This window comes from Haliotis rufescens, unplaced genomic scaffold, assembly GCF_023055435.1.
Source record: "Haliotis rufescens isolate VD_foot unplaced genomic scaffold, xgHalRufe1.0.p SCAF_19, whole genome shotgun sequence".
NCBI classification, from domain to species: Eukaryota; Metazoa; Mollusca; class Gastropoda; order Lepetellida; family Haliotidae; genus Haliotis; species Haliotis rufescens.
In genome coordinates, this window is record NW_025963879.1 from 19,825,587 (window position 1) to 19,853,537 (window position 27,951).

At 37.2% G+C, this 27,951-nt stretch overlaps 1 protein-coding gene across 4 annotated transcripts in view; it reads left to right on the top strand.

Moving 5' to 3' along the window:
* The window catches only part of LOC124112219 (zinc finger protein 64-like), a 222,185-nt gene that overhangs the window by 83,803 nt on the left and 110,431 nt on the right, over window positions 1-27,951 (top strand). For all 4 annotated transcript variants that reach the window (XR_007221961.1, XR_007221960.1, XM_048398974.1 and 1 more), the window contains one exon: window positions 495-582. Coding sequence is in view for 2 of the 4 variants with exons in the window: in XM_048398974.1 (XP_048254931.1) it covers window positions 495-565 (71 nt within the window). In the remaining 2 variants the exon portion in view is untranslated. The remainder of the gene's footprint in view (window positions 1-494; window positions 583-27,951) is intronic.

A 27,951-nucleotide genomic window follows, 5' to 3' on the forward strand; every position in this document is an offset into this window, starting at 1 on the left:
AATGTGAGTTTTTGTTATTGTTTTTTTTTTTAAATCCAGTATTGATTAGAAAGAACCAGCTGACGAGAGATGTTAACATACCTGAGCAGTGCTTAATGAGAGTTACCTCCCTTTACTAGTAGTGCACATGAACAAGACCAAATGAGTTTTGTGCATTCAAAATATAAAATATCACCTTTTTGACTCTATTTTATATGTCGTATGGTATATTGCATTATTTTTATAAATCTTAAAAGATAATGACAGACATTCCAATCATTCTTTATGGATTGATCAGGTTATCAGTTTATGATATTAATAAAGAATATTGATATCACATCTAAAAATTATGCTATATGGAATTTAATACAGGATTGGATAAATTTAGCCATCGTAATAAAAGCCTTCGTCTTGGTCCTCTTTGTATGTGTGCAGTATTGAAAGAGGTGGGTATCGGACTCGATCAAATGTTTAAATGCACCTCAGCTAATTCAAGGAATTTCTTGTTTTTGAAGAGCTGTCGCCTCTGCCTCAATACCAGAGATTGGAAAGGAAGTTAGGCTCAAAAGATGGAGTATTTTCATGATTCTCCACAGCTTTCAGGTAGGAAATTCCTCTTCCACATCTTACATTCCATCCTGTCAATTTCAGAGTTTACTGAGATGCCATCATCGTATGATATCAACGCAGACACATTCCCCAGGACTGTAGGAGATGGGTCAGTCATGTGCACTGATACAGGTTGAAAAAAAGGCCTACTGACAATCTCCAGTTCAAATTTGAAAGTGTTTTGTTATTCATCAGACCATATTTGGACAATAATTATTCAGTTTGGTCATAAATCGTTGGATTTGGTTATGATAATCCTGGAATGAAAAGCTTTGTATCACTCAGACAGCCACATTTTGACAAACCTGTCTGGGATGCAAGTCACATGCTTCTCAAATGATGACAGATATTTCTTTATTTGTAACAAGACTCATGGAACATGGAATTTCACGGATTATTATGTTCTGGTATTTTGTTAATAATTCATATTAATAATCAAAACCAGTGAGACTTTGAACAGAGAGAGCTAAAATGAAAGATGATTCCGTAAATTAGAATAAAATAAATTTTCAAATATAATTAATAACTTATTTGGATATTTGATATATTTATGATTAATTGATTGTACAGACACCTGTGCCTGTGAGAAGAGCATGGATTATTGCTGAAGATAATTGATTTGTGTTGGTGTAAAACTAGCCTTCACTTGTACATTCACAAGAAAACTTTCAACATGATTTACAATTAGGTACCAGTGTGGTGTCTGTATTGTACCGGCCTGTTCACTGCATGATAAAAATTCCAAACACTCTGAGACACATTGTCAGCATAGATAGCCTCACGACTAGGAAATTATTGCATGAATAATTAAAGGTTTTTGTACATTGTACTCAACATTACATTTTGTGCTGCCATTATCATGTTTGCTATGTATCGCTGTTTATTATTCCTTTGTATTATTCATTATGACAGAATTTTACAATAACCGAGAAAAATGTTGATTTATAAAGGTTTTACATTACACAAATCAGTCAAATCAGGAGTTTACTAATTTCACTTTTTCGATTGCGTAAATTATTTATGACTAGTGTTCACTTTGATAACACATATCGAAAACCGCTGAACGTTTGTATGCTATCGGAATGATAGTTTCCATTTCTAATATATTGTTTTACTAAGTCTCTTTCTTAGGTTTAATCTGGAAGTACAGCATATTGTATAAATTAGTTTGTTTGTTTTATACACGCTTCATCAAGACTTGACAATAGACTTGAATATATAATCCTACTAATGAAACCCCATACAGGAAAGTGAATACTTATTGTTTCAATTTAACACCATCCATATATCCCATGAAATGATCTTCAACTCTAGTTCCTATGAAATAATACACAAAAAATGTTGTTTCTTTCATAACTATACAAATATTCTTGGATAATTATATTGATAATATATAGGATCCTGCATAATTAGTAAGATAATATCCCGAGTTCTTGCATTTTGTTACATACATAAGATATAGGATTCTCACATAATATATGAGATACACAATTTTTGCATAAATATGTAGATAAAATATAGGCTACAAGCGTAAATATAGATATAATGTAAGATTAATATACAAGTATAAGATACGATATACGATTCACACAAAATTATCAGATCCTCTGGTAAAAATAAGCATTAGATATTCATGATAAAAATACAGGATATTTCATATTTTTATCATTATGGATGATTTATCATTCAAATTTCTGTGTTCATTCCAAGATTGTCCAGATGCGTTTGACACATGTTTTCTGTGTCTAATATCATGCAGTTGAAAGCTGATCATCAAAACAAAATGTGAAGCCCATACAAGTCTCTGCCAACTTGACTTAACAGCAAAAAAGGGCAGAGAAAGAAGAACATTGCAGAAATGGCTGGATTAGGATAAAGTGTTAATTGATGTTATGGTCAAGAAAATACTAAATGGACTTAAAGGTAAAAAAAATGTAAACATATTGACTAAGTTGAAAATAAATTGATTAGCTTGATATGAACACAGAAATACATATATACTATTTTGAATAACTCATCATGAACCATTTATGACAATCGCTGATACGGCTTTTTGGAATGGAGGCTACACTTAATATACACCATGCCACAAATGTTTGTAATTGTAATGAACACAGAATTTGAAATTATAAATCATCCATAATGATAAAAATATTAAATATCCTTTATTTTTATCATGATAATATAATAATTCTTTATACCTGTCTCATGTGTATTTGATAATTATGTATGAATAATTTATCTTACTGTATACTTATGCATCAATCTTACATTGAATCTGTAGTTATGCTTGAAGCCTATATTTTATCTGCATGATTAGGCAGGAATTGTATACGACATAGATCATCATGTCAGAATCCTTTTGCAAGTACTCAGGACCCAATGGTTTTACAGATTGTTTAGTTTTCTACTGAACTGTATAAACAACGAAACACTTGTCAAGGTTGATCATTGTAGTTTGATGTTGTTTTAAAGTGTATGGGGCAAACTGAAACTCCCATCTCTCCCATCAAAAGTGCAGTACATACCACCGTATCAGCTTGCAAGGCAGGTTTGAATTTGGTTAAATTTAATCTTAAAACGTTTAATCCTATGGGAGCCATTTTCAGCCTAATTAAACACCAATCCATTTTTAATCTGCAAAGACTAGGAGGAGATTGTATTTTGTGATTTGAAAACAGTCACGATATTCTCGAAATAGTTTGAGTTGATTTTGTCTTTGAATAAATGTCTGTGATAAACAGTTAAAGTGTTAAAGCGCTCTTGTACCTAAGTGCTGGTGTGTATGTAGATGGCATGATGTCACGGCTGTAACACAGGCATCCACTCACTCACTCACTCACTCTAACAAGCTGGGAGATAGGACACACACCTGGCTATAGGGCTGACATTAGATGACCTTTTCAACAAGAACCCACATAAATATACCACCATCTATTAAATCTGTCAATGTACCACCGAGGGTCTCTCAAACACATCTTGAATGAACAAATCACTATGGTACTACACAGTTGAAAAATTATGAAATTTCAATATAAATCTATACAAATTCAAAATATGAAATATTATATTTGAAAATAATCATTCTGTTTGAAGTATCATCAAAGACAGTTATCTCAAATTTAGTACTTATATTATGATAACATATGAAGATTGTATATATAAGATGTTAACACTTAAAGAAGAAACTTTGACACTGCAGCCATACCACAAACCAGCTGTTCACAGTATATTGAACAATATCATGTGGTGGTTCATACATTTGTGCCAGAAAATATATTCGTGTCTGATGTTAGTCAAGTCTATCATTTCTAAAAACAATTTTGTTCTGCCTTTGTAGATTATCCTAGAACACAGGCCACCTGCCTTTCTTAATTTCTTTCACGTTCTACTAGTGGTGAAATTACAAACTTATGTATGATGTAACTGAGAAAGATTGAAAGATCCCAGCTTGCTGCTGGTCTGGTCCCACATGGACTTAATCATCGGGGTTATAACCGGTATGTTATAACCGTTACTTACAGAAGTAGTCGATACTCATATTCCTGTACTTTATGATCGCATATTATGATGGGCGAGATAAAAATCACCAAAGCATTGATTTAGTTATAATAGGTATCTGTTTCCTGATAATATTTTTCATAAATGTCATAAAATAATATTCATAATAAGAAACAAGTGTTTGTTTCTATTCTTAATTAAAAACAACTTGTATTGAGTTAGGTAAAATATCGAAAGTATTTAAAAATATTATTAATGTATCTTAAAATGTTGTTTTATTTGAAATAGAATAAGTGTTCAACACCTATTTATTCTGACACAGTAGAAGAGCACTGTTCATATTTCTCCCGTACAAGTACTGCGGTATATGGTATATTCATTGATTAATTGTTAAAGAGAATACTAGTATAATAATAAGTTGTATATGATATTGAAGCAATAAAAGACATTTTGTTATTGTTACAAATACCGACCAAATTCAGCATCTCCCTCAAATCACCACTTCATCATACAAACTTGCCAGTAAAAATCACACCTTAAACCCCCCAGGGTATACAGCATGATAATATTTAAAGTATAATATTCATATTTTTTCTGGATGTCTTTGGGATCCATCATTAATGATGTAAGCATGCTTGATGGACTGATACATTTTTAATTAAATATCATCAGGACAGAAGGTTTTTGAAAAATGTGTTCAATTTCTGAGATATGAAAAATAGTCATTTGTTATCTGTTATTGTCAAAAAGGGAATATATTCATTAATCTTCAAATGACATTAGTACCATTTATTTTTGAGTTTCAAGTGGAAAGAAAATAATTTGAATATAAATTAACTGCATCTGCGAAGTTAATAAATAATCTGTTATTTTCCAAATAAGAAAATGTCATGTTATTTGAAATGACATTTATTGATAGTTTTTGGACAGCCACAGATTTGCTTTTCCTTTAATTATAAAAGTCAATTAAAGGAGCTCCTTGTCTTGCAGGAATTAATTATACTGCGCGATATAATGAAAACTAAGAAACGGACAAGCATCAGAAGTCTCCTGCAAGCCACACCAGCTCGCTTACTTCAAAGACAAGCCAAATAGGCAGCAATTAAACTGGACTGTTTTGCTGTAGTTAGTTTTAGCTACAGATGCTGTGTGATTCGTGCATTGATTTGACAATTAGCTGCATCATCCAAGTTTCCCTCCCTGGGGAATATGTATTAAAAGGTTTCGGAGGAGAAATTAAGGTTCTATCTGTATGTACATTGACAAACTAAATGACTTGTAGTGTGGAAAATAGTGGGTGTATCGACAGCCTGTACAACAAGATGAAGATGCTTATGACTGGGGAATACTAACGCTAATCCTTACTGTTAGCCGGGGTTAATTTCACTGTCAAATTTTGGTCAGGCTATTTTAGACTTTCAAATTGCCATCACTTTAAGCCCAGGGGTACTGTTTGGCTCTAATTCCAGAAGCCAGTTTTCAAAATTGTGAAAGTTTCTTGTTGATAAATGGACATTTTGATTTTATGCTCGTTAGGTGATAATTAATGACATTGGCATCAGAATCACCTTGTTCCTGTAGTCCTCATCACTGGCTCATGGAGCTGATCAGTAGATTGGGACTTGTTTCTTTTATGAAACATTGACAGTTATCAAGATGACTTGATGTAACAGATGACTTTCTGAAAACGTTTATGTTCTGAGAAAATTATTTCAGTTTAAAGCTTTTGTTTGCAATATCGGCATTGTAAATAAAACATCAAAACCCTTTCTATAATCATAAGAAATCTCCACTAATTGAGTCCATTGTACGATTCTGACTATATCATTCGTGTGTATTTGTGAATCTCTATCAAATATGATGATAACAAGAATTGTGAAGATTTGTAATTGTCATTTACAAATTCACTCTGAAATTTTTTTAGAATTAAATAATTTCATTTTTATTTTATACACAACTATTTTCTTTTCATTAAAAATAAATGAAAAAAGATGTTACATACAACGTTACACCTCAACATTCCAGAAGATGAAAAAATTTGTAGAATGGGGCAAGTGATCGGTTGTGTTAACCCAAACAATGGTAATTAATGGCGATATTGAAAGGGAATTGTGAGCCACGATTGTTTGACAATGTCCTGTGTCTCGATTGCAAAGCTTAGCCCTATTGAATACTACTAGCCCATTGTCTCACCAGCCCTCAATTCAATATTTGAGGTCAACAGTAAAATGAACTGCTATTATTTCTGGTAGTTTGTAAGTTCAAAGTTGCAATGTCTTAAAATTTTTGAGTGTGAATGTAGAGAAGGGGACCCATCGCTGCAACAGGATATCAAATAAACTACCTCACTGTCATTCTTGTCTCCATTGAGGGGAAATATTGGAGTTTTTATGTAGACATGTGTTTTTAGCCATATTAGTTTACCTGTTGTTAGAACTGCCTTGATGGTGCATAGGCGTAAACTGTCCTTGGGAAAATAGTGCTTAAAGTGTTAAAAAACATTTGTTTTTCAAGGGGACAAAATAATGTATGGAGACATATTGTCTCTATAGTTTCTGGTTACATTGAGGAACTATTTCACGAATTATTTTGTATTCTGTCAATCTTGAATTTCTTGACATTCTGTTCTATAGTTCTATATTTATCTCGTGTTAAACTTATAATGTAGAGAGATATTTGGATACATGAGTATATGTAGATTATTTAATGTGATAATGATGATGATGATGATGATGATGATGATGATAAAATATTGTGATATGGATAGATATCATGATCTACAATATATGGAGCTATATTATTATATAAACCATGTAAAGTCCAATACATTAATCAATATCAGTTAAATTTTATCTTTATCAATTTAATCTTATCAGTTAAACTCAGACAAAATGTCATTTGAATTATCATGTGTTGATCCAGAGGGGATAGGGAGCAGGGCAGCAGAGGTATGCATCTCCCCCTTCATGAAACGTACAAAACGTACATTTATGTGTCAATGTATACGAATATATAATTATAACATTTGTTGATATGTTTCCAACAATATTGATACAAGTACTAACCACAAAGCTAGCATGGTGTATGTTAAGTGTAGCCTCCATTTTGGACAGCTGTATCAATGATTATCAATGAGTTATTCAAATAGCTCATGTACATTATATATATTATCAATTTTAAAATGGGACATTTTTAATTCAAAATACATTTTCATACACAAGTAGCATATTTAGTTACTCTGAATATGTACATTTATAAACTCCATGTATGTAAATTAGTAGAGAATTGTTTCTCCAGACAAGCATTGACATGAAACAAGAGCTTCAGTCCTAATTTGGAGCTTGTCTTTGATTCGGGGAATGTTTTTCTACATAAAGTGTTGGTATTGATCTTCCCAACCAGACAGTAGCATCCGGTGACTTAACCAAATCTGGTGTTAGATTGCGAGACAAAAAACAAAAAGAGCTTTATTTTAATTGCTCGTTATGGCCTGTATTTTAGTAGTGGAGCATCAGGCATACTTTGGATCGGAGACATGGCAAGAGGTTCCATGTTTTCTGATATTTGTCTCTGTTGAGGGTTGACTGTGAAAATGGTTTACTATGAGAGAGATAGGTTCATATTTGTAGTGTATTGGTGTATTTGTATTTGGTCTGTTTGAAAAAAGTGTGTTATGGTAACTGTTGCAAGCGGAGGCTGTGTGGGCGGTTATGATGATGATGACAATGATGATGTCAATGCTGCTGCTGCTGCTGATGATGATGGTAAGAAAGATGATGTGACTGATGAGCAGGATGACAAAAATGATGCGAATGAGGATGCTGGTGGAAGCATCATGATAAGGTTGTTGATGATGTGATGCTGATGCTGATGAGGACATACAGAGAGATCTCTAAAACAATACTGCATACACTGACATGAATTCATACAGTGAGATATCTAAAACAATACTGCATACACTGACATGAATTCATACAGAGAGATCTCTAAAACAATACTGCATACACTGACATGAATTCATACAGTGAGATCTCTAAAACAATACTGCATACACTGACATGAATTCATACGGAGGGATCTCTAAAACAATACTGCATACACTGACATGAATTCATACAGTTAGATCTCTAAAACAATATTGCAAACACTGACATGAATTCATACGGAGAGATCTCTAAAACAATATTGAAAACACTGACATGAATTCATTTTGACATTCGGAGGGATCTCTAAAACAATATTGAAAACACTGACATGAATTCACTTTGACTTACAGTGAGATCTCTAAAACAATATTGCAAACACTGACATGAATTCATATGGAGAGATCTCTAAAACAATATTGCAAACATTGACATGAATTCACTTTGACTTACGGAGAGATCTCTTAAACAATATTGAAAACACTGACATGAATTCATATGGAGAGATCTCTAAAACAATACTGCATACACTGACATGAATTCATATGGAGAGATCTCTAAAACAATATTGCAAACATTGACATGAATTCACTTTGACATACGGACAGGTCTCTAAAACAATATTGAAAACACTGACATGAATTCATACGGAGAGATCTCTAAAACAATACTGCATACACTGACATGAATTCATACGGAGATCTCTCTAAAACAATATTGCATACACTGACATGAATTCACTTTGACATTTCGGAGGGATCTCTAAAACAATATTGAAAACACTGACATGAATTCACTTTGACTTACAGAGAGATCTCCAAAACAATATTGCAAAAACTGACATGAATTCATATGGAGAGATCTCTAAAACAATATTGAAAAAAATGACATGAATTCACTTTGACTTACAGAGAGATCTCTCAAACAATATTGCAAACACTGACATGAATTCATATGGCGAGATCTCTGAAACAATATTGCAAACATTGACATGAATTCACCTTGACATACGGAGAGATCTCTAAAACAATATTGCAAACACTGACATGAATTCATACGGATAGATAACTAAAACAATATTGCATACACTGACATGAATTCACTTTGACATACGAAAAGATCTCTTAAACAATATTGCATACACTGAGATGAATTCACTTTGACATACGGAGAGATCTCTAAAACAATATTGCATACACTGACATGAATTCACTTTGACATACGGAGAGATCTCTTAAACAATATTGAAAACACTGACATGAAGTCACTTTGACTTACGGAGAGATCTCTAAAACAAAATTGTAAACACTGAGATGAATTCACTTTGACATACGGAGAGATCTCTTAAACAATATTGCATACACTGAGATGAATTCACTTTGACATACAGAGAGATCTCTGAAACAATATTGCATACACTGACATGAATTCACTTTGACATACGGAGAAATCTCTTAAACAATATTGAAAACACTGACATGAAGTCACTTTGACTTACGGAGAGATCTCTAAAACAAAATTGTAAACACTGAGATGAATTCACTTTGACATACGGAGAGATCTCTTAAACAATATTGCATACACTGAGATGAATTCACTTTGACATACGGAGGGATCTCTTAAACAATATTGAAAACACTGACATGAATTCACTTTAACTTACGGATAGATCTCTAAAACAATACTGCATACACTGACATGAATTCACTTTGACTTACGGAGAGATCTCTAAAACAATACTGCATACACTGACATGAATTCATATGGAGAGATCTCTAAAACAATATTGCAAACATTGACATGAATTCACTTTGACATTCGGAGGGATCTCTAAAACAATACTGCATACACTGACATGAATTCATATGGAGAGATCTCTAAAACAATATTGCAAACATTGACATGAATTCACTTTGACATACGGAGAGATCTCTAAAACAATATTGCAAACACTGACATGAATTCATACGGAGAGATAACTAAAACAATATTGCATATACTGACATGAATTTACTTTGACATACGGAGAGATCTCTTAAACAATACTGCATACACTGACATGAATTCACTTTAACATACGAGAGATAACTAAAACAATATTGCATACACTGACATGAATTTACTTTGACATACGGAGAGATCTCTAAAACAATATTGCAAACACTGACATGAATTCATACGGAGAGATAACTAAAACAATATTGCATATACTGACATGAATTTACTTTGACATACGGAGAGATCTCTTAAACAATATTGCATACACTGACATGAATTCACTTTAACATATGAGAGATAACTAAAACAATATTGCATACACTGACATGAATTTACTTTGACATACGGAGAGATCTCTTAAACAATACTGCATACACTGACATGAATTCACTTTAACATACGAGAGATAACTAAAACAATATTGCATACACTGACATGAATTTACTTTGACATACGGAGAGATCTCTAAAACAATATTGCAAACACTGACATGAATTCATACGGAGAGATAACTAAAACAATATTGCATACACTGACATGAATTCATACGGAGAGATAACTAAAACAATATTGCATACACTGACATGAATTTACTTTGACCTACGGAGAGATCTCTTAAACAATATTGCATACACTGACATGAATTCACTTTAACATACGAGAGATAACTAAAACAAAATTGTAAACACTGAGATGAATTCACTTTGACATACGGAGAGATCTCTTAAACAATATTGCATACACTGACATGAATTCACTTTAACATACGAGAGATAACTAAAACAATATTGCATACACTGACATGAATTTACTTTGACATACGGAGAGATCTCTAAAACAATATTGCAAACACTGACATGAATTCATACGGAGAGATAACTACATGTAAAACAATATTGCATACACTGACATGAATTCATACGGAGAGATAACTAAAACAATATTGCATACACTGACATGAATTTACTTTGACCTACGGAGAGATCTCTTAAACAATATTGCATACACTGACATGAATTCACTTTAACATACGAGAGATAACTAAAACAATATTGCATACACTGACATGAATTCACTTTAACATACGGAGAGATCTCTTAAACAATATTGCATACACTGACATGAATTCACTTTAACATACGAGAGATAACTAAAACAATATTGCATACACTGACATGAATTTACTTTGACATACGGAGAGATCTCTAAAACAATATTGCAAACACTGACATGAATTCATACGGAGAGATAACTAAAACAATATTGCATACACTGACATGAATTCATACGGAGAGATAACTAAAACAATATTGCATACACTGACATGAATTTACTTTGACCTACGGAGAGATCTCTTAAACAATATTGCATACACTGACATGAATTCACTTTAACATACGAGAGATAACTAAAACAATATTGCATACACTGACATGAATTTACTTTGACATACAGAGAGATCTCTTAAACAATATTGCATACACTGACATGAATTCACTTTAACATACGAGAGATAACTAAAACAATATTGCATACTCTGACATGAATTTACTTTGACATACGGAGAGATCTCTAAAACAATATTGCAAACACTGACATGAATTCATACGGAGAGATAACTAAAACAATATTGCATACACTGACAAGAATTCACTTTGTCATACAAAGAGATCTCTAAAACATTATAGCATATATTGAACAATCTGATTTTGAATGCCTTCATTTTGACATCAAGGAATATTGTCACATATAATCACATGCCTTCACCTCGAAATGGAGGAAAATGTTGAAAGACCTATACCTTGAGTTTTCCTTATAGACTTAGCCTGCTGTGAGCAAGTGGCATATATGTGTATGTCCTGGTATGGTAATTAATCATTCCAATAATACATGGAGATGGTGTGTGTTGTTGTGCCCAGATGTTTTCTGTCTACAACACAACACTCATGTTCTAACACGACAGCTATCACTAATGTCGCAAACTTCTTGATCTAGCAGAAACCTTCACTTGTATGTCTCGTCATAGAGAAATAGGCACGCAAACTAATGTTAGAATATGTTTTATCACGTGAATAACGCTAAACATGATGTATGGCACCATAACTCAATTGGCCCCTGCTTCTTGGCCATCAATCTTGGTCCGGCCTTAACAGCTCTGACGAAAACAAAGCCTCATTTTGGCATTTCTGATGTCATCTGCCTCCATGCCATGTCTCCGAGAACATCAGATAGCCCAGATTTCATGTTAAATATAAAAACGTAAAATTGTGAAAAATTGTCAGCCTTATTCAATAAGATTGCATCGATGATTTATTCTTCAGAGGATTGACATGAACTGAAACAAAGCACGAACGAAAAAAAACAGCCAACGATTACATCGGAACCATCAAGCAAATTTCGTTAGTTGTTTCTTGCTGAAAAATGTCACAGCTAAAGGCATGGTTTCTATTATGGACCCAATATCGAAAGAAGCCATGTAGTATTTTTGAGGCTTCTCAGTGATTATGATGAAAATGTGGAACAGTGTTGGCATCGTAAACTGCAGGTCCAGCGATCGTATGTATGGGTGAGAGCTCGCGACTAACGAAGCAGTCGATGTTTGGCCGATGTTGCCGATGAAGTGTGTAAATCTGCCTTGACCCGAGTCTGGCCTCTATCATGGTGTTCCATCCTACAATTTATCATAGGTAAAGTGGTAATTGCAACTTGGAAATTCAATATTTCTGCTCGTTTTAGCCAGCACTGCCGATGCCTTTCCAATTATTTATAAATTATGCATCAATTTTTGTGTATTGAATTAGGAAGACATATTCGCCTCTCTGGCCTAAGCACATACTAAATTATATTAGTGACACTACTTTCTTGTTACGGCCATGGCTGCAAGTTTTTTGAGAGGCCTGGAGGCTGTGTGTCTATTGTGGAGAATTCATGCATACAGGAACGCCCGACAATGGGGGTGACACTTCCAATTCACATTTTTTACAAAATTTAACAGATGAAGCAATCATTAGGAGGGCTCATGCATCGGGTTAATTTAATTTTTGCGCTGGGCGAGGGTGCAAAGTATGAATATGTCAATTAGTGTCATGGAAGTTTGTCACTTAGGGCCCTGAGAACATGTCATCAATTTATGAATTAACTTCCCATCAGAGGCAGGGCTTCATTGCAACCTAGGAGTGCGATCACCGACGGCACCGACGGCACTTCGGCTACAAACAAAAACACAAGCCTATGTCCACGTCTTTTAATGCTGAGCACACATAAATGGACGTTACTTCAAAAAGCGGCTACACGAAAGGGAGATAATGTCTAAAGGGTGCCAGGCATATTACATGAAATGTTTCACCATTTTCTCAGATAATACTATCTTGCCACATTGTCCATGGAACGTCATACATCCCAGCTTACTGGTCCCAGAGGAACTATTGGAAAATTAACGCTTTTCTCGCCAAGTTCATTTTCCACCCATGGCAGCGTTCGATTAGAGGCAACACTTCAGTCAAAAAGGTTTTCCTTATTTTTCCATTTTCAAATAATAATTTTTTCAGGACGATTTTTGTTAGTGTGTGTTCTAATGGAATTTTGATTTAGTGCCGTGTGTTTGACACCGTGGGCTTATAACCTTGCTCTCCACAGTGATTTGCACATAATCATCGCACTGCTCTTTTGCTGCGAAATGTTCACATTTCTTCAATAACACTGCTAATATTTCGTGGCAGATAAATTATTCCTGACTTTTAAGTCCCTATTTGCCCAGAGCTTTTAGCTTTTGATTTCAGTCTTAGTTAGTTCCCAAGTCTATTACATCGAGCTTTTAACCATGTCTCTCGAGCATATATTTGTTTTAAAAAATTTCATCAAGTCGAAAGTTCAGGCTGTGCGAGTTACGCAGCATTATCTGCTGTGATTGCTGGTAGCTAAATCTGTAGCTTCCAATATGTGCACAGTGTTAAAGGCATACTTATGATTTCAATATTAATGTCCATTTGTGGGGACAGAAAAATATTTTGTTTATGTATATATTTTAAAATGAAATAATATATTTTATTTTTTTTCAAATTTCTTCTTTTTTTGATATCTTAAAATATTTTGAAAAATTGGAAGGAATAAGTCTCAGGAATACTAATAATTAAATTGAGTGAGTGAGTGAGTTTGGTATTTTATGCTTTTATCAATATTCCAGCCATATCATGGTCATGTATACCAAGAATAGGCTTCACAGTTTGTAGAGGGGAATTCAACCAGTGCCTTAGGTATGTTGAGTAAGCACTGTATCCACTAGGCTAACCCACTGCCACTTATCATCATTGTCATCTTACAATATCATTATACATCATAACATGCATTATTACAGGATGATTCATATCCTAATATTTTTTTTATTTATGTTTTTTTTATTTATTTGTCACTTGTTAGTCAATACTGTGTCACCTATTTTGCATTTTAAATGTTAAATTTTCTGGTAATTCACCTGAAATAACTATTTCTTGAAAAATCAATCAATTTCTTGAAAATCATTCAATTTCTTGAAAATCATTCAATTTCTTGAAAATCATTCAATTTCTTATCAAACCTGTGGTTAAGACAGATAGGACTGCACCAGGCCAAGTTGATTGTTAACTCTATTTTCGTGAAAAAAAAACCGATTTAAAGGTGTTTATAAAGTAAAAGGCAAATAGCAGTATCGCCCCATCAAATGTGGCACCGTATCCATTACCATGGTTACTGTCCAGCCCTCCGTCTGTACTAAAGGATTGTGGGATCCGCGGATGCATCAAGATGGAACATGTGAAAGTTGTGTGTAATAGTTGTATTATGTGTGGACCATCCACCCCCCCACTCCCCGTGCACTGTCCGCCTCCCATCCCCCCGCATCACTGCCCCTCCCCCCTCCCAGCCAGCCCTCCCCATGATGGATGGAGGAACATACATAATGATAGCACCAACATGAAAACTTCTTGCATGTTGGCAAAATTGGACTCGCAATAAGGTCTTTACTGTCGCCGGCAAGCGATTTAGGCTCAAAGACCACTGGAATTAGTTGAAAATAACGTGAGCGAAATGGGTTTCCTGAGTCGGGGAAGGGATTAGTTTCGATTACAAGTTGATCTTGCCGCAGACACTGAGGGGACGAAGGGCTCAGGTCTTTCCACCAGGGACTTGGACAAATAACTTTTTTTGAAGGAAAAAATGATCCATTTCGAACCCTTGCGATACAATAACTGTCTGTCAGCTTGTTTATGATTGGTCAAATTACTTGGCTAGGGTCTTCTCAGTCATGTTTGCAATGTGCGACCTCTTTGATGTAATTATGCTGGCTAGTTGAACTCACTTCCGTCTCTCGCTCAGTAATAATTCATCGGCAGATGAACTTCTTTGATGGTCAAGAGGCAAATGGTTGTCACACCAGGATTGTGCCACCAAATTTCTCCCTTTGTGCTTGTTAAGGGAAATGTGAACATAGCTAATTTGGAGGAAAAAATATACACAAGTTGGAAAAAAGTCCCCATGAACAGTGAAAAGGAGGATTGAGATTTTTTTTCTTTTTCTGTCTTATTTCTCTTTTACTGATAATTTACTGATTGATTTTGAATTTTATAAGAGAGGAAGATCAATATCAAATAATTTGTATCCCCTTTTTTTAAAGGGGTTCTCTGAGTACAAATTTAACACTTTCAAGAGGTTTTACCTCCATTTAGTGTAATTTAAAAAAAGTAAATTTAACTTAACATCTGTTAGCACAATAAGAATAGAATCAATATACCATACTACACAAAAGAAGTTAACTTTGTCATGCCATCACAGACTAACTGTAGTAAAATGAATGAATTGGTTGTTCCTTAACTTCTTTTAAGTAGTATATATGGGGCTGATCATTTGTTATTTTTGTTGAAAGCCTGATATGTTTTCTGTCCCTTCTGCAGGACATGTAGTTTTTTTGGAAAGGAAAAGCCATAAAATTGTTTTTGGTGACAAGAAGACATCAAGCATGTCCAGTGTACAATCATATGTTTTTGTAAAAGCTGGACTTAATATTTTTCCAGCATTTTCTTCTAAACTCCTAGAATATCAAATTGTTGCTGCCAAACCATTTAATGATAAAATCTCAGATAGCCCCTTAGACATGCATGCTGTACAGAGTTTCATAATATTGAAATCACTTACCTGGACAAATGTAGTACATGTATATACATGATGAAAAATACTTTTGAAAATGACAGACTGTATTGTTTAACAATGTTGAAAACACCTTTTTACAGGTGACAATTCTACCATGCATCATTTCACAATATTAAATACATTTTTAACATTGACTGCAAGAAACTTCATACATTGAAATCAGCTTAAGAAAGAGCAAATGTGATATTCATACATACAGCTTCCTGATATCAAAAACACTTTTACAGTTGACAAACATACCGGTTCATCAAACTTAGTTTCACGCTATTGAAACACAATTGTCCACCATTGCTTTGGCCAAATGTACTGTACTTAGTTTCACAATGTACAATGCACCCTTGCATTTGGCAAAAAAACTGCACATAGTTTCACAACGTTGAATCCACTATTGTATTGGACAAATGTGTGGTACATCATATTCAGTTTCATAATGTTGAATCCACATTACAATGGACAAATATACTGTACATAGTTTCACAATGTTGAATCCACCTTTGCAATGGACAAATATACTGTACATAGTTTCACAATGTTGAATCCACTATTGTATTGGACAAATGTGTGGTACATTATATTCAGTTTCATAATGTTGAATCCACATTACAATGGACAAATATACTGTACATAGTTTCACAATGTTGAATCCACCTTTGCAATGGACAAATATAACGTACATAGTTTCACAACGTTGAATCCGCTATTGTATTGGACAAATGTATGGTACACCCTATTAAGTTTCTACAATACTGAATCCATCTTTGCAATGGACAAATATAACGTACATAGTTTCACAACGTTGAATCCGCTATTGTATTGGACAAATGTATGGTACATCATATTAAGTTTTACAATGCTGAATCCATCTTAGCAATGGACAAATATACTGTACATAGTTTCACAATGTTGAATCCACTATTGTATTGGACAAATGTATGGTACACCATATAAAGTTTTATAATGTTGAATCCTCATTACAATGAACAAATATACTGTACATAGTTTCACAATGTTGAATCCACCTTTGCAATGGACAAATATAACGTACATAGTTTCACAATGTTGAATCCGCTATTGTATTGGACAAATGTATGGTACACCATATTATGTTTTACAATACTGAATCAATCTTTGCAATGGACAAATATACTGTACATAGTTTCACAATGTTGAATCCACTATTGTATTGGACAAATGTATGGTAGATCATATTAAGTTTCACAATGTTAAATCTAGCTTTTCATTGGCAAAATATACGGTACATAGTTCCACAATGTTGAATCCACCTTTGCATTGGACATATGTACAGTACATAGTTTTGCAATGTTAAATCCACCTTTGCATTGGACAGATGTACTGTACATAGTTTTGCAATGTTAAATCCACCTTTACAATGTACAAATATACTGTACAATGTTTCACAATGTTAAATCCACCTTTGTATTGGACAAATATACTGTACATAGTTTCACAATGTTAAATGTACATTTTCATTGGCCAAATATACTGTACATAGTTTCACAATGTTCAATCTACCTTTTAATTGGCCAAATATACAGTATATAGTTCCACAATAATGAATCCACCTTTTCTATGGACAAATATACAGTACATAGTTTCACAATGTTAAATCCACCTTTGTATTGGACAGATGTACCATACATAGTTTCACAATGTTAAATTCACCTTTACAATGGACAAATATACTGTACAATGTTTCACAATGTTAAATCCACCTTTGTATTGGACAAATATACTGTACATAGTTTCACAGTGTTAAATGTACATTTTCATTGGCCAGATATACTGTACATAATTTCACAATGTTAAATCTACCTTTTCATTGGCCAAATATACAGTATATAGTTCCACAATGTTGAATCCACCTTTTCTAATGACAAATATACTGTACATAGTTTCACAATGTTAAATCTACCTTTTTATTGGCCAAATGTACTGTACATAGTTTCACAATGTTAAATTCACCTTTACAATGGACAAATATACTGTACATAGTTTCACAATGTTAAATCCACTATAGTATTGGACAAATATACTGTACATAGTTTCACAATGTTAAATCCACTATTGTATTGGACAAATGTACCATACATAGTTTCACAATGTTAAATCCACCATTGCTATGGACAAATATACTCTGCATAGTTTCACAATGTTAAATGTACATTTTCATTGGACAAATGTACTGTACATAGTTTCACAATGTTGAAGACTTTGGAAATGAACTATACAGAGAGTGATAGGCATATACCCCAGTATAGTCAGAAATATCTTGGTATAGTGTGAGATTGAGCTTGATGGGCACACAGTATACCCAGATATTAAAGTGTGAAAGATAAAGCCATATACCCTGGTATACTCAGAGATAAATATTGGTGGACACATCAATATTGCAGCATCTTTTGGTTTCTACGGTTTAGGTTTTTGAGACGTTTATCATTAAATTTACTGATTTTTGATGTAATGATAATGGTAAGTCAGCAGTTTGTGTTAATTTCATATTTCATATTTATATATTGGTCAGAACGTTTAGGTTCGCCCCAGATAGTTTTTTGCCCAAATAACACATGTTATCAGTTTTGTCCAAGCATCATCATTCCCATAACCTTTTTTCCCATTTCGAGAAAATAATTATCTTGTATCTATGAATCGATTTTTTCAATAATGGCATGCAACACTCATCATGTATTTAATTTCTCTTTTATTGGGATCTTAAATGATAGAATCTTCATCTGCCACAGATTATGCTTTTTAATTCTCCATAAAAATGGTCATTGTCGCTTCAGGGTATAAAATTTGCGATGAGACAGCTATCATGTGAAATAATTGTTAGTTTGAGGGAAAATGTCACCCAATGTAGTCATGAGATGATGCTAGTTAAAAGACCTGTCACATGGGAAAATCGTCTTCATAAAACTCTTTCATATACTGAGATGGACCCGCGAGGTTAAGTGGGGCTTGCACCGTGTTCCAATTATGAAAAATGGCTGCCAACACACCATGTAGTGTGATAGCTCTCAAAATATTAGGATTACTTTATGAAAGGGGAATATTGAAGCAATGGCACTTCAGAAGGGATTACAGCTTGATGACATACTATTTCCCTAAGCAGTATTAAGACAGTTTCAATTTTCTCCTCGTAATTGGAATATAATTCTCATATCTTAATTTGCTCATCATATCGGGGATAATAATGTTAGTTTGCGTGCCATTTTCAGATGAGACAGATTGAGCAAATAATTCAAGATTCCCTTTCAATATTGGAATCTAACGGAATATGGGCTAAAGACGAAAATTGGCTATTGGGAAATTGGAAAAATATTCACTTCATGCTTTGAAGTAATCCAAGAAAATGAAGACCCTGCCTATTGCCATAATAACTATGTGTAGTCATTTTCATGTGCGGCAGACGTGCAAATAATACCGATACACAACTTAAATACAGCCCTTCCAGGCATTTATTCTGCGTTTATTCTACAAATCACTCGTTAAGAGATTTTCAAATATTTTTACAGACCTTGGAAACATTTTGATTCATTCGTCAATATATTTGTCGGCAGTGCTCTGTGGGATGGTACGCTGTTTGTTTAACCCTGTACCGACTAATTTGTGATTAACTTTCACTTGTATCATCCTCGTTACCGACTTATTCCACCCATTTAATATGGAGCTAGTGATTAGGGGAATGGCATGTCCTAATGCACTGTGACCATATAAAAATTTATGGGATATTTGGCTGGGATCATCAACACATATAACATTGCATGATGAGTGCCCATAAGAGCTGACACTAACTTATAATAGTCCTGTATGAACTGTTTATTAAGGGCTTGTCCCCTGATCATTTCCTGTTTCTGTTGAAAGACGACATTTCCTTGGAAGGTCAAGGGGTCTATTCGGTGTTTATCCTATGTTATGAATCTGAGCAGGAAATAATTACGGTACTATCGTTAGTGGAGGCTTCGACACGCTCTCTCACGATCAGAACCACATATTGCCAGTAATGTGGTAAATAGTATTTTATTTCAAAGGATCAGACAGATAGCAAAATCTGCAAATGAAACGCTTTTCTTGATGATAAAAGATGAATAATAGCTCCATTTACTTCGCTAATAGAGGAAAGGGTCTTGGCGATTAGGTATATGAAACATTAGAGAAAATGGACGATTTGGTCATTGAGCTCATAAATCGGGGTTTTGATGATTGATCGAAACTTAATCTTGTGGGAAGGCAGATTGGGTATGTAGATGGCCTGTGGAGACCGGCCTTGCCCACCGACTGACATTTATGATAAATGGCGACCCAAGTTATAGTATAGTGAGGGTAATTACATCTTATGCCTATGTAGAGATGGTGTCAGCACTACGGTGATGGAGTGGCTGCCTCATCAGACGTTGTGTGAGAGAGCAGAGAGAACACACCAAGATGTTTCCTCTTGCTCTTGTCTCTGCCTCACTGAGTCTGTCCATCCCTGTCGTCTGCTCGCATCTCACATGGCAGCCATCTTGGTTTCGGTAACACCCACTGAGTGGTCAAGGGCATGTTTAGTTGAGAGTGTGTGACCATTGAGTCATACCGCCATTCTTCATTGTACTCATTGGCTAAAATGTTACTGATATGGATGTCTTTGCAACTGCTGACTGTGACCGGTGTCTTGTTCATTCCTTAAAAATATTATGATTTATTGAAATCATTAGAAATTAATGCCCATCTCATCCTATTGATGCTGCTTGAGTAGAAAACATATTTATTATTTAAATGTTATTTACTGAGTAAGATGGAATGTTTTTGCCTTTCAAATACTTAGACGACATAATAGCATTGTGTAAAGTAACTAGATTAAGCTTCAGCTAAACAGAAGCTCTGTTTTGTCAGATAATTGGTCTATGGTTTATTGAGCATAATAAAACATAAAACCAGACAAGGACTTGAAGCCTAACTATAACATGTCCATGCTGTTGTAAAGCAGCGCTATTATATATCAAACAGACTGCATCAATCAAATTATCGCATGACAGGTAGAGTAAATATGTGTGACTGCAATCACCATCCCATCTCATTTCCCTGGATGCTCCTGACTTAATACATGAACGAAAACAAGCCTACCTTTTCATTTTGTCCATTCTGATCATATTTCATAAATATAATAACCAGCAATAAATCACAGCCATGACACAAAGGTGTCAACTCCCATGTTCCACATACCTGTCATTTACACCTGTAATTAAGTCACCTGTCAGTTTGGGTTGAAATCCCCTGTCTGAAAGTCTGACTAAATATTGCTGATCTGTCGCTCATGGTGAATGGTCTAGCCTAATCTCTTCCATATCCACTCCTGACACGCCGACCCGTAAAGATCCGGAGTTGAATAGGTCTTCAGCAACCCATGCTGGCCGTAAAAGGTGACAATGCTTGTCATATGAGGTGACTAACGGGATCGGATGGTCGGGCTCGCTGACTTGGTTGATGCATGTCATTGATCCCATTACATGGATAGGTGCTCATGATATTAATCACTGGATTGTCTGGTCCAGACTCTATTATTTACAGACTGCTGTCATATAGCTGGAATATTGCTGAGTGCGGCGTTAAACAACAAACAAACGAACCAACCAACCAATATGTCAAGCCATCCCACCCCAGGCATGTCCTAATACCCTGCTGCCCTGCAATCCTATCCTGCCCCATGTCTGTCTATTACCTGAGGGGGCACGGGTGGCCCAGTTGTCTAAGGCGCCGCGATTCGCTGTGCAGAGTTGCATCCCCTGGACACGCCAGAAACCTATGATTGTGGATTCGAATCCCGGTTCACCCCGATTATGTTTCTAGGTTTGTCAGCACCATACCAGTGCTTGTGGGTTTCACCGAAGTGGTAAACGTCTAAGACCTGCATCACTTCGGGCTTTTCTCCCACATTAAGCTGACACGCCGTGATATAATTGGAATAATGTTAAAAGCGGCGTTAAACCCAACTCACTCACTCACTCACTATTACCTGATGCACACCCTTCCATATAGATACATGTACACACATTTAGTTAGCACTCACCTCAAGTCATTCAACTATCTGTTGGGATCTTAGGTCCAGTGCTATAGTTTCAGAAACATCTTCAGCTTGTTCTAATTCATCTATGTTGTTATGGAATCTGGAATTTCATCATTTTGGATTCTGTTGATGGGGTGGTTGGGTGATTTTTGTTGGATGAAGTTTGGCTTTTGGGTATGTGGTAGAGTGTCAGTTGGTTGGTTGTCGATATGTAAGGTATATTTGTTTGGTAGGTTGTTTGGATGAAGCTTGTTTGGTTGATGGAAAAATGTTGGTTGGTTGGTCATTTGTTTGGGTAGATTTGATTGCTGGATTGTTAGTGGGTTGGTGGTATGATTGTCGTTTTGTTGATGGAAAGATGTATGGCTGTTAATGAGTGAGTGAGTGAGTGAATGTTGGTTTAGAGTCAATTTATATCCCAATCATACACCAGTACTCTTTAAATTTTGACAGAAACAAAGAGGAGGTCGAAGTTCTACTTAGGCTTGATAAATTAGAAAAATATCCCAAGAACATTTGGTTTTGAGTTTATATACTTAAAAAAATCATCATCCCTTTCAGAACTTCACTCAGATATAACCACCCTCATCCACTCCAAAGTAATCCCAAAGATCTCCCTCCGGTCACCTGACCTCCACCTGCCCACTCCCCATCCTGTGCCCAGCCCCTCCCTTTCCCTGCTAATACCCCACCCCCTCAATCCCACCCTTTCATGTCTGTCTGCTTCCTCAGTGTCTGCATCAAGTCCTGGTCTGTGCTAATTGATGTATCAGGTGACTGTGATATGTTCATTTGTTTTGTTGCTGTTATTGTCTGTGTTTTCCTCTTGCCTAGAGGTGAAGGGGCTCACTGCCTGCTGGCGTCGTTTAACATGACCATGAGGCTGTATTGGGCTTTAATATTTGGCCTCGTGGGTTGAAGAGATAAAAATATGCAACTCTGGCAGTGACTTAAAAAAATGAAATCGATGTCTTTTTGTCATAGAAAACTCGGATGTCAGTACTATCTGGAGGGATGATTTAGGCATGCACATCACACTTAGTAACATCTAGTTTCGGAAAAAAAAGAATTAACAGAAAGAAACGTTGTTAAATTATCTTAATAAAGTTATAATAAAAAGGAGCCCCGAGTCTCTTCATTTTCAGAAACTGCAGTAATCTAGACTTGCCAACAATTATAGACTTGCATGGGATGTATGGGATAAATATGTATTTGTTTCAGAGCCTGTATGGCTAATCCCCATCTTTTCAGATGCCTTGCTTGTCAGCCAGTGTGAGCAACCCCAGAAAGTATCCACCACCCCAGAAACCTGGATCACAGAAATGTGTTTTTGATTTTTTAACATTTCTCCACGAGGTGGCTATATTGCTGATGTTTTGAATTTTCACTCACTCGCTCAGATACAATAGCATGGAATCAAGTTTTTCCTTATCAACATAATTTTATATGACTATTTACCCAGAGCAATGCAGATTCATCTGTGATGTCCCCAGATTAGTGTTAGGGTGATGTATTACAGTGTTAGTGCTGTATAACAAGGCTTGACAACTGAGGTGATATGGAGGGTCCCAGCTGTATCACAGAGGATGTGTGGGTATCATGGGGGATGTCGTGTAGCATGGCTGACACAGGATTGGGGTAATGAACACTTTGGATAATCTGGCTGAGGACATTAAATCAGCGTTAATGCTGGAGCTACTTAGGGCTGTGGGAGGTGGAGGAAGTTTTTAGGGTGGAAATATTGCCATGGTGAGGGTAGTACCATTTGTGAGGGAGGGTAGGAGGGAGAGGTGAGGTGGGTGGGTGAACTATAGCTGGGGAGAGAGTGTGGAAGTGTGAGAGGGAGGGTAGGGGGGAGAGGTGACCTGGGTGGGTGGACTATGGCCAGGGAGACGGTAGCAAAGTGTGAGGGGAGGGGAGGGGTAAGAGGTGAGGTGGGTGGGTGGACTATGGTCAGGAAGAGGGTGTGGAAGTGTGAGAGGGAGGGTGGGGGAGAGAGGTGAGGTGGGTGGGTGGACTATGGTCAGGTAGAGGGTGTGGAAGTGTGAGAGGGAGGGTAGGGGGGAGAGGTGAGGTGGGTGGGTGGACTATGGTCAGGGAGAGAGTGTGGAAGTGTGAGAGGGAGGGTAGAGGGGAGAGGTGACCTGGGTGGGTGGACTATGGCCAGGGAGGGGGTGTGGAAGTGTGAGAGGGAGGGTGGGGGAGAGAGGTGAGGTGGGTGGGTGGACTATGGCCAGGGAGAGAGTGTGGAAGTGTGAGGGGAGGGTAGGGGGGAGAGGTAACCTGGGTGGGTGGACTATGGCCAGGGAGAGAGTGTGGAAGTGTGAGGGGAGGGTAGGGGGGGAGAGGTGACCTAGGTGGGTGGGTGGACTATGGCCAGGGAGAGAGTGTGGAAGTGTGAGGGTAGGGTAGGGGGGAGAGGTGACCTGGGTGGGTGGACTATGGCCAGGGAGAGAGTGTGGAAGTGTGAGAGGGAGGGTAGGGGGGAGAGGTGAGGTGGGTGGGTGGACTATGGTCAGGTAGAGGGTGTGGAAGTGTGAGAGGGAGGGTTGGGGGGAGAGTGAGGTGGGTGGGTGGACTATGGTCAGGGAGAGAGTGTGGAAGTGTGAGAGGGAGGGTAGAGGGGAGAGGTGACCTGGGTGGGTGGACTATGGCCAGGGAGGGGGTGTGGAAGTGTGAGAGGGAGGGTGGGGGAGAGAGGTGAGGTGGGTGGGTGGACTATGGCCAGGGAGAGAGTGTGGAAGTGTGAGGGGAGGGTAGGGGGGAGAGGTAACCTGGGTGGGTGGACTATGGCCAGGGAGAGAGTGTGGAAGTGTGAGGGGAGGGTAGGGGGGGAGAGGTGACCTAGGTGGGTGGGTGGACTATGGCCAGGGAGAGAGTGTGGAAGTGTGAGGGTAGGGTAGGGGGGAGAGGTGACCTGGGTGGGTGGACTATGGCCAGGGAGAGAGTGTGGAAGTGTGAGGGGAGGGTAGGGGGGAGAGGTGACCTGGGTGGGTGGACTATGGCCAGGGAGAGGATGTGGAAGTGTGAGGGGAGGGTAGGGGGGAGAGGTGACCTGGGTGGGTGGACTATGGCCAGGGAGAGGATGTGGAAGTGTGAGGGGAGGGTAGGGGGGAGAGGTGACCTGGGTGGGTGGACTATGGCCAGGGAGAGGATGTGGAAGTGTGAGGGGAGGGTAGGGGGGAGAGGTAACCTGGGTGGGTGGACTATGGCCAGGGAGGGGGTGTGGAAGTGTGAGAGGGAGGGTAGGGGGGAGATGTGACCAGACAATAATTAATGATGTAGGACTGATCTAGGGGTTACCAACAACTGTACACACGGCAACCTTCCTGCACACACATGGAAGAAGGCAGGAATATGTGTCACAAGCTGCACTCCACTCTTTAGAGACGTCTTCATGTTAGATTCCGTTGCTAACCTTCTGGACACTGCATTTGATACACCAGATTGTTACCAAGGTCATCAAGTCAATTTCCTGCACATTGCTTCACAAAATGTTGGCCTCCTCAACTGACTTACCTCACAAGAAAATAGACCTCACCATTTCATGCAAAGTTCAAACAAGCATCTTTTTTCGAGAAATCAAGCACCATCGCTTAAAAATTTCCCAGGTGGGGAAAAAATACCTCAAGCGATATGGACAAGTCCAGATTTGTGATTGTGTCAGGATGGACGACGTCACTGAGTGACACACATACCTGTATCGGACTTCAGGTGGAACTAATGACAATATCGTCTCCTCTAATTGGTCATATTAATAAATGTCACTTGCAGCAAAAAGCGATGTAAATGCCAGATAGCCCTTCAGATCAATAAGACTAATTCTTCGCTAGTCCCAAAGAGCATTTCTTGTTTTCATACAGATTTCCCAATTTGTGAAGGATCATTAACTCCAAGGATGTTGAGGTTTTTGTTATGTGGACCCCAGAACCACTTAACTGGAGACATTTGCAGGAATGCAAGGTCCAGCAAGAAATGGTAATTGTCCCAAAAGTGTCATTTATGTCAATTCAGGGTTTTTGTCTTGAAATTGTTATAGATGGGCTGATTTACACGATGTTAATGTCCTGTATATAAGACTAATGTCTTTTGTCCAATTGTGAAGTTACATTTTCAAGCTTTTCCCCCCAGTGATGGCAATTTTCACTATTCCCATGTCCTATTAAGTATTCATGTCAATTTGCAGGTTTTGATGGCAACAGACACACTTCAAAATACCAGTGAAAAGTTCTTTCTATTTTCCTTTTTAAGATGATTCAGTGTGACAATATTGTCACCTTCTTGTTGCATTCCACTGAACAGAAGAATGGTGTATTGTCACTGGTGGATCCAGAGGAGGATGCAGGGGTGCAGGGGTGCACATCCCTTTTTTCAGACTCCATTTGTGCTATGTGCAAAAACGACCAAGTCACTTTGTGACTTTGGTATTATGTGTACCCACCCTTTTTTAAAACCCTGGATCCGCCAGGGACGCAGGGGTGCGCATCCCTTTTTTCAGACTCAACTTGTATTATCTGCACACATGACCAAGTCACTTTGTGACTTGGTGTTATGTGTACCCACCCTATTTCAAGAGGCGACTACATGTATGCTTTTCGTAACAGGTGACTAACAGGATCGGGTGGTCAGGCTCGCTGACTTGGTTGATGCATGTCATCATTTCCAAATTTCGCGGATTGATGCTCATGTTGTCAATCACTGGATTTTCTGGTCCAGACTCAATTATTTGCAGACCGCTGTCATATGGCTGGAATATTGCTGAGTGCGGCATTAAGCAACAACAAACAGTTGGCATTGAGTTTAGAGGAGTGAGTGAGTGACTGTTATTTTATGTCATACATAACAGCCTGTAAATAGTGGAGTCTGGATCAGACAAACCAGTGGTTGATAGCATGTTGCAGATTGATGCTGTCAGGGTAGAAGTCCTCATTGGAACCATTCTTCATGTCAGCTCTTAATTGGGAGTGATGGAGGGTCAGTTGTCTTGGGTGCTGTGTGGAGTCGGATTAGGATGGGAGAGGATTGGCAATCGTAGGATGGGTTGGAAGACAGGCAAGATTAGGATGGGAGAGGATTGGCAATAGTAGGATTGGTTGGAGGACAGGCAAAATAATACAATGGGAGAGGATTGGCAATAGTAGGATGGGTTGGAAGACATACAAGATTAGGATGGGAGAGGATTGGCAATAGTAGGATGGGTTGGAAGACAGACAAGATTAGGATGGGAGAGGATTGGCAATAGTAGGATGGGTTGGAAGACATGCAAGATTAGGATGGGAGAGGATTGGCAATAGTAGGATTGGTTGGAAGACATGCAAGATTAGGATGGGAGAGGATTGGCAATAGTAGGATTGGTTGGAAGACATGCAAGATTAGGATGGGAGAGGATTGGCAATAGTAGGATTGGTTGGAAGACATACAAGATTAGGATAGGAGAGGATTGGTAATAGTAGGATGGGTTGGAAGACATGCAAGATTAGGATGGGAGAGGATTGGCAATAGTAGGATGGGTTGGAAGACATACAAGATTAGGATAGGAGAGGATTGGTAATAGTAGGATGGGTTGGAAGACATGCAAGATTAGAATGGGAGAAGATTGGCAATAGTAGGATGGGTTGGAAGACATGCAAGATTAGGATGGGAGAGGATTGGCAATAGTAGGATTGGTTGGAAGACATGCAAGATTAGAATGGGAGA